The sequence below is a fragment of the Nerophis ophidion genome, linkage group LG05 (assembly GCF_033978795.1).
Source record: "Nerophis ophidion isolate RoL-2023_Sa linkage group LG05, RoL_Noph_v1.0, whole genome shotgun sequence".
NCBI classification, from domain to species: domain Eukaryota; kingdom Metazoa; phylum Chordata; class Actinopteri; order Syngnathiformes; family Syngnathidae; genus Nerophis; species Nerophis ophidion.
The window spans coordinates 47,157,372-47,172,041 of record NC_084615.1 but is presented as its reverse complement, the minus strand read 5'-3'; the positions used below and the strand labels follow the sequence as shown (position 1 = coordinate 47,172,041).

Sequence of the window (14,670 nt, the reverse complement as noted above, 5' to 3'; positions counted from 1 at the left end):
GTGATAGCTTGCGTTTTCCTGATCATGGCAGTGGGGAAACTGTGCCATGCACTTTAAAAATTACAAACAATTGTCTGCACAGATGCTCTTGGGACCTTAAGCTGCATTGAAATGGCTCCAAGTGACTTTCCTGGCTTGTTCAAGTCAATTATACCTTTTTTCAGATCTGTGCTGTGTTCCTTTGACTTTCCCATTGTCGCGTTTGTAACCGAGTCTAATAACTGCATCACATGAGCCTTATTTAAATGGGTTTAGAGAAGTCAACAGGTGTCGTCAATCATAATTACTCACATTAAGTTAAGAGGTCATGCCATGAAGCTAATTTGATTAGATTGTTTTGACTTTTCTACATCACCAAAATTGATAATGTATGTTGCTGTATGTATACATTTGACCCAGCAGGTTTGGTCCCATTTTCAGTAGATCCGTTCAGTGTTTTTCTGAAGTGGTCCTGAGCACATATGGTGATATCCTTTACACACTGATGTCGGTTTTTGGTGCATTACCACCTGAGGGATCGAAGGTCACGGCCATTAAATGTTGGTTTTCAGCCTTGCTGCTTACTTGCAGTGATTTCTCCAGATTCTCTGAACCTTTTGATGATATTACAGACAGTAGATGGTGAAATCCCTGAATTCCTTCCAATAGCTGATGTTGTTCTGTGTTGTTCTTAAACAATTTGTTCAGCCATTTGTTCACAAAGTGATGACCCTTGCCCCGTTCGTGTTTGCGAATGACTGAGCATTTCATGGAAGCTGCTTTTATACCCAAACTTGGCACCCACCTGTTCCCAATTAGCCTGTTCACTTGTTGGATGTCCCAAATAAGAGTTTGATGAGTATTCCTCAACTTCTGCAGTCTTTTTGGTCACTTGTGCCAGCTTTTTTGAAACATATTGCAGGTACCAAATTCCAAATGAGCTAATATTTGCAAAAAATTACAAAATGTTCAAGTTTGAATGTTAAAGGCCTACTGAAATTAGATTTTCTTATTTAAACGGGGATAGCAGGTCCATTCTGTGTCATACTTGATCATTTCGTGATATTGCCATATTTTCGCTGAAAGGATTTAGTAAAGAACATCGACGATAAAGTTCGCAACTTTTGGTCGCTAATAAAAAAGCCTTGCCTTTACCGGAAGTAGCAGACAATGTGCGCGTGACGTCACTGGTCGTAGAGCTCCTAACATCCTCACATTGTTTACAATCATAGCCACCAGCAGCTAGAGCGATTCGGACCGAGAAAGCGACAATTTTCCTATTAATTTGAGTGAGGATGAAATATTCGTGGATGAGGATAGTGAAAGTGAAGGACTAGAAAAAAGAAAAAAAAAAAGTTAAAAAAAAAAGGCGAGGGCAGTGAGAGCGATTCAGATGTTATTAGACACATTTACTCGGATAATTCTGGAAAATCTCTTATCTGCTTATTGTGTTACTAGAGTTTTAGTGAGATTTTGTCACGTTTGTAAATCTGATTTCATGTTTTGTTTTGTGTTCTAGAATCTTGTTCTGTTTTTTCACTTCCTTGTTTGTTTTTGTTACCATGACAACTCATTGCTTTTCACCTTGCCCTCCTAGTCACACCCATGCCCTCAGTCCCGCACCTGTTCCTAATTATTCACAGCCACTATTTAAGTCAATTTCTTTCTGTCCATCAGTCTGGGAACACTGTCAAGCTTGGACATGGATGGTGTGTGCTCCTTCGACGCAGCGGGATTACAGGACGAGCCAGGCGTGAATTCAGGTACATAGTTTTAATTTTATTAATACTCAAAATACAAAAAAAAAGGCAAACCAAGGACGCGCTCTGTGGCAGATAAAAATCTATACTATAACTTAGAACAAAAACAGCACAATGGCAATACTATCTACAAACAAACAAAAGATACTATCAAAGACATAAATACAAACAAATTCTTACTTGGCGTGGATGATTAAAAAAGCATGGCATGAAGTATGTAAGGCAATGAAAGTTAGAACGGCATGGGCAATGAAAGTTAGAACGGCATGGGTAATGAAAGTTACCCATGCCGTTCTAACGCAATGAAAGTTAGAACGGCATGGGTAATGAAAGTTACCCATGCCGTTCTAACTTTCATTGCCTTACATACTTCATGCCATGCTTTTTGAATCATCCACGCCAAGTAAGTTTTTGTTTGTATTTATGTCTTTGATAGTATCTTTTGTTTGTCCTTGGTTTGCCTTTTTTTTTGTATTTTGAGTATTAATAAAATTAAAACTATGTACCTGAATTCACGCCTGACTCGTCCTGTAATCTCGCTGCGTTGAAGGAGCACACACCATCCATGTCCAAGCTTGACAGAGTGTTCCCAGACTGATGGACAGAAAGAAATTGACTTAAATAGTGGCTGTGAATAATTAGGAACAGGTGCGGGACTGAGGGCATGGGCATGACTAGGAGGGCAAGGTGAAAAGCAATGAGTTGTCATGGCAACAAAAACAAACCAGGAAGTGAAAAAACAGAACAAGAGTCTAGAACACAAAACAAAACATGAAATCAGATTTACAAACGGGACAGATTTAGTGGTACCTGAAAGTCGGAAGGGTGTGGCCACGGGTGTGGTGACCGGCAGTGTCTCCGGTGGGAGGAGGTGATAGTCCGCAGCTGCAGGAGGACGCAAGCTCCGCTCATAACTACGGTAAGAGCCGACTTATTACCACAATTTTCTCACAGAAACCTGCCAGTTGATATGTGGTCGGGAACCATGTCCGCTTGACCGCTCTGTTCCATAGTAAAATTCAACTTCAGGAATTTTAAACAAGGAAACACCGGCTGTGTTTGTGTGGCTAAAGGCGGCCGCAATACAACGCTTCCCAACTTCATCTTTCTACTTTGACTTCTCCATTATTAATTGAACAAATTGCAAAAGATTCAGCAACACAGATGTCCTGAATACTGTGTAATTATGCGGTTAAAGCAGACTACTTATAGCTTCGATCGGGCTGGAAAAAAATGTCCGCTACAACCGTTAACGTCAAACGCACGCGTCATCATACACGTCATCATGCCGCAACGTTTTCAACAGGACACTTCGCGGGAAACTTAAAATTGCAATTTAGTAAACTAAAAAGGCCGTATTGGCATGTGTTATAATGTTAATATTTCATCATTGATATATAAACTATCAGACTGCGTGGTCGGTAGTAGTGGGTTTCAATAGGCCTTTAAGTATCTTGTCTTTGTAGTCTATTCAATTGAATATATGTTGAAAAGGATTTGCAAATCATTGTATTCTGTTTTTATTTAAACAACGGGCCAACTTCACTGCTTTTGTGTGTGCGTGTGTGTGTGTGTGTGTGTGTGTGTGTGTGTGTGTGTGTGTATATATATACAGAGTATATATACACGTATATATGTGAGTGTTTATGTATATTATATATATGTGTGTATATATACATGTGTGTATGTATGTATATATATATATATATATATATATATATATATATATATATATATATATATATATATAATATATATATATATATATATATGTGTGTGTGTGTGTATATATATATACATACATATACATTCCCCCCCCCCCCAAGATTTCGCTAAATATTTAGTGCATAATACTTTCTATAGTCCAAGACTCACAGTAAGTTAAAAACAGCACTGCAGATCATAATGGCAGCTACAGTTTTGACGTTAAAGTTAAAAAAAAAGATTATTTTGGAAAGGATTGAAAATCTTATCGGTCTGTAATTTGCCCAGATCTGTTCTTAATGTACAAACTAGTAATTCAGGGTGTAATAATGTCTCTATAAAAATTATTTTGGCGACATTGTGACAAGTAAACCAGCCAGCAAGCCAAGCCCTTAGACTTTTCAGCTTTCACACGGACAGTGATTTCTACTGAAGTAAATATTGTTTTTAAAAAAAACGATTTTAATCATACAGAAAATCAATTTATAACAGCCTAATGGACAAACAATAGAATTATTTACTTCATGGCTTTATTATTCAGGGTTTTTTTATCAAAGGGAGGGAAGCTCTACCATACCTGCCTAGCATGACTACACATCCCCAGTTAGTGAGTTACTTAGTTGTCAAAATGACTCAAAAAGCCATGGGATTTTGATTAAACTTCCAGGAAATGTCCCAAACAGGATAAGGAACACATTTTAATATTTTGGTGCTAATCAGGATCACTTAGTTACTTTACAAGCATCAACTTCTGTGTATGTTTGCAGCCCCAACTCCCTCCGCTCACACAGACAGCGGATGGCTGACAACATACTTCACTCCGTTTACTTCCTTCCGCTATAGATAGCTAAAAAAAGTTACAAGCACATTTGATGAAGCTTTCAGGAAATGTCATAAATGGGATAAAGAACAAGTCATTACATTTTGTGGGCTAATACGGATAACCGTCTGGGTTCATTACGTTTTTTACTATCTGTAGATAAGGCCTGGTGGAGGTCTGTGCTCTCTAAGTTTGATTGATTGATTGATACTTTTATTAGTAGATTGCACAGTTCAGTACATATTCCGTTCAATTGACCACTAAATGGTAACTCCCGAATAAGTTTTTCAACTTGTTTAAGTCGGGGTCCACGTTAATCAATTCATGGTAAATGCTCTTCTGGTTTGTCATCCGCAAACTAATACAAGCTTTGAAGAGCCCAAGTTTGCAGTTTTAAAATACAACAAACATGGTCATCAATATGACAAGTTGTGCTGATACATTCCGCATTTGTCACACTGACAGACTCCTGCAGCTGTTTGTAGAACTTAAAGTCATAACCAGAGGTCACCGATTTGGCTTAGTCATGCATCTACAGTATGTGTGTGAATGTGTCTGCAGGCAGTGTACTCCACTGTAGTACATGTATCACTTCCTGTACCTTATGTTCACACAGCACAAACAAACTAACACCAATGTTGATTTTACAGCACCCAAATACCCAGAATAAGCACAGACAATCGATTAAAGGAGTTCAGTAACATCCAGTAAGTAATCGTTCTTACAGGACACGTCATCTGGCTCACATGCACGATCACATGTGTGGGCCAAAGCTGCTTCCAGCTGTGTCAGTCAGTGAGAAGAGTAGCAATCCCTTACTTTCATCGTCATCTGTTTCTCTAATGGCATCAGGTCAGCGCCACCATGACTGTACTGTGCTCATTGTACAACAGAACCTTCATTCAAGAAGGTTTCTTTTTAAAATGCACTGTACAATTTACAATATCGGTCGCGACGTTGTGATGTTGGACTTCACAGGTGTCTTCTCGAGTGCAACGCTAAGCATTCGGCATTCAAACTAACTGAACAAGATGGAGGTCGAGAGGAGTCACAAAAGTGATAGCCACTTCGTACTGACTAGACTTTATTGAGACCACAAACATATAAAGAAATGCTTTGCTTCAGTAAACAAAATGTATAGCTGTGAAATGTGGTACGCACACACACACACACTCATTGTTTGGTTTAACACTTCCTTTGCAGCTGCATCAGCCCCTCCAGTATGAACCAGCAATTAAACTGCATCCCTTCCTGTTTTTCCACCCTCTTCCTTTTCTCCCATCCTTCCTCTCCTCCTCTTCCCGCACCTCAAATAGTGACTACAAGGACGTTATTGAACAGTAGAATCCATTGCAGAATAGCTAGATCATGTGCCTAATAAAGCGACGTGTGTCATGAGTATGTTTTTCCTGCCTTGTTCTTCTGGCCGGTGTGTGTATGCATTTGTGTGTGTGTTCCCCATTAAAAGTCCAGTTGGCATTCAGAGATTATCCGTTACCCAGATTGTATTAGAGGGATTATTCGTGTTCGGCTACCAAGGTCATGCAGACAGAGACACGACAACACCGCTGTGTGAGGTTGGGATGCTCACATGTTCTACAGTAGAGGTTCTAGAGGAACATTAGGGTCAGTAGGGCAGTAATAAACATGTCTACTGGACTGGAACATTAGAGAGAACAGGACTCGCAAACAATAATAATTTCAAAAAGGCACCTTATCTTCACTAGTGTTTAATCTTCAGTACAGTGTTTTAAAAAATTACTCCATTCACATAGTGGGGTTTTTAAAAAAGTATACGTCTACGTAAAAACACTTTCATCAGCTGCCATGCTCAGTTTGTCCAATCAGTAGCTTGAAAAAGCAAGTTGACGTCGTAGCATAATCATGTCTGTGTTCACCAACGTAGCAGTGCTTCCCATACTTTCACCCTTGTGCAAAAACACATAATTGAACTGTGTGTGAAAATACTTGTTACAAATCCGCAATTTGAAAACATTGTAACTCTGCTTCTTCACAATATTAGGGATGGCCAGACTCCAGAGCCAGAATTGATATTTGACATCAATCCGATACAAGAAAAAAAAACAAGCATCAGCATCGGCTTGCATGTAAAATGTGATATAATAGCCGATACAAGCAGTCTTTCCGTGTGCTTACTTGTGCAAATTTGGAAAGCCTGTTAATATCTAAATGTACCCAATAAGCACACAAGGTTGGTCTTTTCTTGTATTTTAGTCAAGTCTTTTACAAAAAGGTAAACATGGTAGGCTACAGGATATTAGGAGCTAGCCGCTACACAACAGCTAAGCACACCATTGCACACAAGTTAGAAATATCTAACAAATGTTTTTAATTGAACAATATTGCAGTCTAAAACAGCACACTTGTCAATATAAACAAGTATTAGGGATGTCACGGTAAACGGTATAATGATAAACTGCGGTAAATTCCAGACGGTTAGTAATACCGTTAAAACTTTTAATTACCGAAAAACCCATCCATCCATCCTTCAATTTCTACCGCTTGTCCCATTCAGGGTCGCTGGGGATGCTGAGCCTATCTCAGCTGCATTCGGGCGGAAGGCAGGGTACACCCTGGACAAGTCGCCCCCTCATCACAGAGCCAACACAGATAGACAACATTCACACTCACATTTATACAATAGGGCCAATTTAGTGCTGCCAATCAACCTATCCCCAGGTGTTTGTCTTTGGAGGTGGGAGGAAGCCAGAGTACCAGTAGGGAACTCACACAGTCACGGGGAGATCATGCAAACTCCACACAGAAAGATCCCAGGCCCGGGATTGACCTTCGTATTGTGAGGCACATGCACAAACCCGTGCCACCGTAAACCATCATTTATTAATGCATTTTAGGTAACACTGCTTACTTCCAGGAAATGGAGCCACAGCATCGCTGGCGCATACGCACTAGTGTCGTATTACTTGAAAAAACATGGCGAAACACAATTACACAGACTTTGACTGCGGCAATTTCCCCTTGGAGGTAACAGAGAGGAGCGCTTGGTTCAACCTTTTTCCCTTGCTTAATTTCCATAAAGTATTGGTGTCTGTTTAATTGTGCACTGCTCTTTTAGATGACAACAGGTGTGGACAAAACTGGAGACAGACTCATTTGTCTCACACTAAAACTATACAGCAAAGGAGAAAACTATTTGATGTTGCTTTCATTTTGTCAATTGTGTCATCAGCTGCTGTGACTGAGTTAATGACGTAAGGAAACATTCAGCAGGCGATGTGTCGAGAACGTTGTCACAATTTGTTTATAAAGTCTTTAGTTTGATTACTGGGAGGATCTCTCGTCCATTATTTAATTGCAAACTTTAACAGTCTACCAATATCATCAATACTAGCTAAATGTTTTGTCATCTCATTGAATTAAATGCAGGCTGTGAAAATTGTGTATTTGATATTAAGTATTACTCCTGTTGTACTGAACCACTTGGTGTTGTTGAAGAAATAAGCTTGTTTATTTGACTTTATCTTTAATAGCTAAACTGCTCTGTGTTTTATATTGATATCAAAAAGTAAACATCATGTTTTTTGTTACATTACGTGCAGGGTTTTTTTCATGTCACAAATGTATTATATTACTTTAAAAGGCATTCATGTGACATAGCATTTTGTTAATGCTTTATTGTGTATAGTTATTTCCTATACGACATATTTGTGCTTAAACTCTTAATGAATCTGTCCCGATACAGCATGTACATGTACATATAAATGTATATAACATGAAAAATGCCACTATCAAAATATAAAAATTAAGATAAAGGCTTTAGGTAATTGGAAAAAGCTGACACGTTAATTTTATGAATGAACAAAAAATAACAAATACATGTCTTTAAATATATGGATTGATTTTATCTGTAACCTTTTTATTAGACATTAGAAATTACATAATGGCATTGCGTTCAACCCCCATTCCAACTCTGCTTTACCCAACAAATAATAATCATGAAATCAATATTGAAAAAAATTATATTTATTATTTTCGCCATAATCGTGCAGCCCTATGTATACAACCAGATCTCCTACATGAACAGTACTTTTATCTAAATGGACAAAAAGTAAGGTTAAGTTTTAAGGTGCCACATTGCAAAATTCTTACATGTGTTTTCATTTTTTTGTCTCTTTTACGTTCCTAAAGTGCTATCTTGGACAAAATTTCACATTTATTTAATTTATTTATGTGTTTTTTCTACCATATCACTTTTTGTATAATACTTTTGTTGCTTTTATTTGCACATTCAATTTCTACAAAAGGTCCATGAAATCATTTTGAACGTGTTGTGTTTTTTTAAATAAAACTTGGTGAAAATATTTCAATGTAAGTACTTTTTAAAAATGATGATCATATCATATTTAAAAATTCTGCGATAATGATAACCATGATCATTTTGGTCACAATAACAGTGATAAGAAAATTTCATACCATGACATCCCTAACAAGTATCAAATAATTATAGTTGCTAAATTACATATATAAGTACATATGTAATTACTTACACATACAAATTCTCCTCAGGCAGAAACGTACTAGAAAGTATTCAGTAACAAACATTGCCTCATCATTTACCTTACTGTGTAACATGAGCTTAACTTTAATGACCTATTGTGGCCACAAGGTGCTGCCAAAAAAATAATTATCGCTCCGCTTTAATTTAAAAACAGCACAAGTCCACACAGTAAATACAAGGGTTAGTGTTTTTCGTACCTACCATTATTCTGATTGAATAATCAAACCTTTTTTAACATTTCACACTGCAAAATAATGCAATCATGTAATATGATTTTTGCTGATATTGTGTCTGATGAAAATCGGTATCAGCCAGTAATAAAAGCGCCACTATCAGTAACACATTGGAAGTGTAAAAGTTTTATAGGGACACCCCAAGTACCTAGTATATTGAATGATGTGCATGATATCTTTGTAATAGTTTAGTATTTTTAACGCCTCATGATTTGCAAGTCTAATACTTCATTAAATGAATTAACCTGTAAAACAACACCATCATTTGTTGGTCAATTAGATTTAAATATGTGAAAGAATAGCACAGATTATTTATGACAGCATACAAAAAGATCAGTTTTACCCATTCAAACACAAAAGCAGTAATTTTTCAGAAATTTTCCATCTGGCCCTGGTGATTTACAAAAGACAAAAATCTGTGTCTGTGAGTGAACAAAAACCCTTAAAATATGACTTACTAAAATATGCGTGAGGACATAGCCTAATTCCAAGTGTTGGTGTTGTTGTGTTCGTGTTCCTCACTGGAACGAGAGACATTCTGAAGAAACAAGCACCGTTTGTCTACATTCTTCCCTCGCCAGCACTGCAATTCCTTATGTGCACAATCTATGACGACTAACGCTTTTATTAGTTTGGCGTGACACAAGTCAGTCCAGTAGAAACACTTATGCGCTCCGTGGTGTTTGACATCGTATACGCAGCCTCTGGGGGCAGAAACCTGAGCCACCACGCTGCAGCATCCATCTTGTGAGACATGCAGTAGGCATTCTTGGACGTGGTGAGTGGGTGAGAGAGTGAGTGTTAGACAAAACGAGACAATCAAAGCTTCTTACTTTAGGGAGATATGCGGCGTTGCGTATCTTGTCTACCATCTCCTGGCCCTCAGGGTGCACAGCGGCCACATGGGTCCACATCCTATCCCAGGTACCGCCCTCAATGGGAAACCCGGCCCGGTTGACGTAGAAGAAGACCCCTCCGTCCTTCTCTTCCTCCTCGGCTGGCGAGCGAGACCCGTTGTTGGGGATGGAGGCGCTCGACTCCTCCTGGGCGCTGTGGCGGAGCAGGCAGTGAGCGCTGGTGCTCTTGGAGCGGCCAAGCCTACTCAGCTTGGCCGGGCCGTTGCTAGTCCGGCTCGGGGAGTTGGGTCCAGTCATTGGTCCCAGGAGGAGGAGGGGGACACCGGGCCGAGGCGGGAGTCAAAAAGGACTACAAGAGCATCCCCCTTGTGTTGGTGTTCAGTGCATGCTGATGGTCATGGCTGAAACCTGACAAGAACAAAAGAAGAAAACTTATCAACAACACCAAAAACTACACAACAGTTGCACATGTCAACAACAAATCTACTTTTTCTTTCTCCGGGGGGGACTTAAAAATACAAGAAGATCGACAAATCCTCAAAATGTGTAGTTCTCTCAAACACGAGTACGTCTCACCATCAACCATGACGTCAAAAGTAACAAAAAATTGACGTCGTTCCACTCACTCTAATACAAAGTTTGGCAAATTCGCACCTTTCTTTTTTATTAAAATCACAGCATTGACAGTATGTATTCGTGTTTAAATGTATTAAAAAATACACCTTGCGGCAAGGGGAAACATCCTCACCCAACAACGTTAATTTGCATCGTCCACCGACGTTAGCTCTCGTTAAAACAAATGAAACCATGTGTTTGTAAAAAAATAGAGAATATTTAAGTAGTTTGCATCTATTTGATGTGTGCTTGCTGCTGCTAAATTGTTTTAAGTGTTCTTCTTTTAGGAACTTCGCCTCGCCTCCAGTCTGTCAAGGCAGCTGCTGCAACTAGTGCTCCGACCGGAAATACAATACAGCTGTTTTCAAAGTAAACTCATCGTGTTTAACAATTATCTACAAAAACGATGTGGTAAATCATTTAGGATCAACACAAGTTGTAACTAAGGTTTCAAAATTCAATCGAATGAAAATCAAAACACAGTCGAGGGTCAACTAGACACATCTGCCCTCTGCTGTGCTAAAACTATGACAATCTTACCGGAAGTCCTGCTTAGCTTTAAATAGCTAGCTCGTCTTCACAATGTAGTGTCACTCCCACCACCAGCCAAGGGAAATGACCGCTTCTGAGCCTTTCCTGTCTTCGCCAGCCTTCCTTAGGGTTAACTTGTTCGCAAGGCTGACTTTATGTTGAACAAACGGATTTCCTCGCCAGCTCCCATCCTGATTAAACCACCGAGGAGACGATGCGGCTCGCCACTCACTCACTGTTGCCGTGTAGCTGTGTAGGTGCCTCTCGGCGGCTTTCCATTGGTCGAGCCAACAATGAGGGGCGGGGCTCCGGTCATCGCAGCAGGACGCTCCCTAACTGTTGTGGATCCTCATGTGGGAAGGCGTTCACAAGTGATACTATCCATCCATCCATTTTTTCCCTTTGGGGTCGCGGGGGTTGCTGGTGTCTATCTCAGCTACAATCGGGCGGACGGCGGAGTACACCCTGGACAAGTTTCCCCCTCATCGCAGGGCGACAAGTGATACATCTTATTTTTAACTTATTCAATACGACTTACTTCATGCATTAACTAAACATTTTTTTTACGTAAAATTGTATTAAAAACAATAATACTGTCCATCCCTTTTTATACCGCTTGTCCCTTTCGGGGGCCGCGTGGTGCTGGAGCCTATCTCTACTTGTAAAACGCACTGGACACTTAAGTGTCCAGTGCGTTTTACAAGTAATTACTTGCCAACCTTGCGCAACCCGAGGGTCACTGGTTCAAATCCCACCTAGAACCAACCTTGTCACGTCCGTTGTGTCCTTGAGCAAGACACTTCACCCTTGCTCCTGATGGGTGCTGGTTGGCGCCTTGCATGGCAGCTCCCTCCATCAGTGTGTGAATGTGTGTGTGAATGGGTAAATGTGGAAGTAGTGTCAAAGCGCTTTGAGTACCTTGAAGGTAGAAAAGCGCTATACAAGTACAACCCATTTATTTATTTGAAACCTCTAAATTCATATATATATATATATATATATATATATATATATATATATATATATATATATATATATATATACGCAACCCCAAAATGAATGTGTGTGTGTGTGTGTGTGTGTGTGTGTGTGCGTGTGTGTGTGTGTGTGTGTGTGTGTGTGTGTGTGTGTGTGTGTGTGTGTGTGTGTGTGTGTAAATCCTTTCATGAATGAGTATATCTGTTCGGCCACCATGTTCAATGGAGAAGACTGATGTACAAAATTTGCAGCCAGCATACCCCTTCCCCTTCGAGCTGTCCTGGATGAACTGAAATTATTTTTTCCAATCTTTTGGGAACTTGAAAGACTACTTCTTCTTACTCGTCCTCATGTCTCTCTTTCTGCACATTCGTCTCTGTTATGTTTTTTGACATTACTACTTGCCGTAGTTATGAAGCAATGCATGATGGGAATCTAGATGTTATGTGTTAGTGTATGGAATAAACACGCTGAGAAATAGCTCCATGCCTGCATACTTAATGGGTTATAGATTAACCTATGGATAACAGAGACATAAAATATAGTCTCCTTTTCAGGTGAGAAAGGACGTTAAAGGCGGTGCCTTTAAGGCATGCCCCCAATATTGTTATACGGGTGGAAATCAGGAGAAATTCGGGAGAATGGTTGCCCCAGGAGATTTTTGGCAGGGGCACTGAAACTCGGGAGTCTCCCGGGAAAATCGGGAGGGTTGGCAAGTATGACTGGACATGGCCAGCAGGCTTGTGCAAAATTCTTAATGTGAAATGTCAATGTTGAAGTACACCGCTGTGGCTGTGGGGGAGCTGCACGTATGTTTGGAGAAGACAGACTGGGAGGCAATTGGAGCAGCCACGGACAATCTGGACGAGTATACGGACACTGTGACCTCATACATACAGTTCATGCAGGTATCCATCATTCCAACGCACACCAGGGCTTGTTATAACAACGACAAGCTTTGGTTCACACCCAAGCTCCGCCAGCACTTCATTAAAGGACTTAAAGGACTCCAAGAACATCAAAGCACTTCATCAAAGGCCCTCTCCATCCGAGAGGAGGATGTATGCCGGCAGTTCTTGAAACTGAACACGCGGAAGGCCCCTCGGGCCGGATGGTGTCTCCCCCTCCACCCTTAGACACTGCACGGATCAGCTGGCTCCTGCATGTCTTCACTGACATTTTTAACACCTCTGGAGCTTTGCCGCCTACCGTCCCGCTTCAAGACCTCCACCATCGTCCCAAACCCCAAGAAACCACGGATCACAGGACTTAATGACACAGGCCGGTGGCGCTGACGTCTGTGGTCATGAAGTCCTTCGCTTGGTCCTTCCCCACTTAAGGACAACCCCCCCTCCTGGACCCACTGCAGTTTGCCTACAGAGCCAACAGGTCTGTGGATGATGCAGTGAACTTGGCCCTCCACTTTATCCTGGAGCATCTGGACTCCCCAGGAACCTGCGCCAGGATCCTGTTTGTGGACTTCAGCTCTGCCTTCAACACCATCCTCCCTGGAATGCTACGAGATAAGCCCTACCAGCTCAGTGTGCCCGACTCCCTCTGCAGTTGGATCAATGACTTCCTGATGGACCGAAGACAGCACTATGGCTGGGAAAGATTGTCTCGGACAGTCGAACCACAAATACTTGTACTTCTCAGGGCTGTTTACTTTCCCCCTGGCTCTTCTGCCTGTATACAAACCGCTGCAACTCCAGTCATCAGTCCACAAAGCTGCTCAAGTTTGCGGACGACACTACTCTCATTGGGCTCATCCCGGATGGCGACGAGTAAGTCTTACAGGAGAGAGGTGGACCGGTTGGCGTCCTAGTGCAACCTCAACAACCTGGAGCTGAACACCCAAAAAACAGTGGAGATGATCATGGACTTCACAAAAGTCGCAGCCCCACCATCCCCCCTCACCCTGACTGACTCTCCCACCCCCGTCTCCATCGTGGACGCCTTCCGTTTCTTGGGCACCACAATCACCCAGGACCTCAAGTGGGAGCCGACCATCATCTCCCTCATCAAGAAGGCCCAGCAGAGCATGTACTTCCTTCGGCAGCTGAGGAAACTTAAGGTGCCGACCGAGATGCTGATGCAGGTCTACTCAGCCATCATCGAGTCCATCCTCACCTCCTCCATCACCGTGTGGTTCCCCGGCGCCACAGTCCGGAACAAGCATCGACTGCTGCGCACCGTATGTGCTGCTGAGAAGGTTATTGGCTGAAAGTTCCCATCCCTCCAGGATCTGTTCTCCAGGACCAGGTTGCGTGTGAGTCGGATCACAGTTGACTCTTCTCACCCTGGACACAAACTATTCTCCCCTCTAACCTCAGGCAGGAGACTACGGTCCATCCAAACACACACCTCCCGCAGCCTGAACAGTTTTTTCCCCTTGGCCATCAGACACATGAACAATGACAAGATTTGATAGTTCAGTTACAGCTCATTTTATTACCTATTCTGTGTTATATGTGTTTCATGTTGCACGATTGCACCAGGAAAAATTCCTAATTTGTGAACCTGTTCTCAAACAATGGCAATAAAAAAATTATTCTGATTCTGAAATTGATTTCAGTTTATAGCAATTTCTACAAAATCAGTTTAGGCGTGTAACAAGAAAATATGTCTCGGTGAACTATTGAGTTTTTTTTGT

The 14,670-nt window shown here is 41.1% G+C and overlaps 1 protein-coding gene across 3 annotated transcripts in view; it reads right to left on the bottom strand.

Moving 5' to 3' along the window:
- vash2 (vasohibin 2) overlaps positions 1-11,313 on the bottom strand; it is a 44,019-nt gene extending 32,706 nt beyond the window's left edge. For 2 of the 3 annotated variants that reach the window (XM_061901160.1, XM_061901161.1), the window contains exons 1-2: positions 11,049-11,313; positions 9,870-10,301 (exon numbers count right to left, since the gene is read on the bottom strand). In XM_061901160.1, coding sequence (XP_061757144.1) covers positions 9,870-10,190 — 321 coding nt within the window. In that variant the 5' untranslated portion in view covers positions 10,191-10,301; positions 11,049-11,313. Of the gene's footprint in view, positions 1-9,869; positions 10,302-10,641; positions 10,998-11,048 lie in introns of those variants that run through there. The other variant, XM_061901162.1, reaches the window with a different exon arrangement.
- Between the last annotated feature and the right edge of the window lie 3,357 nt (positions 11,314-14,670).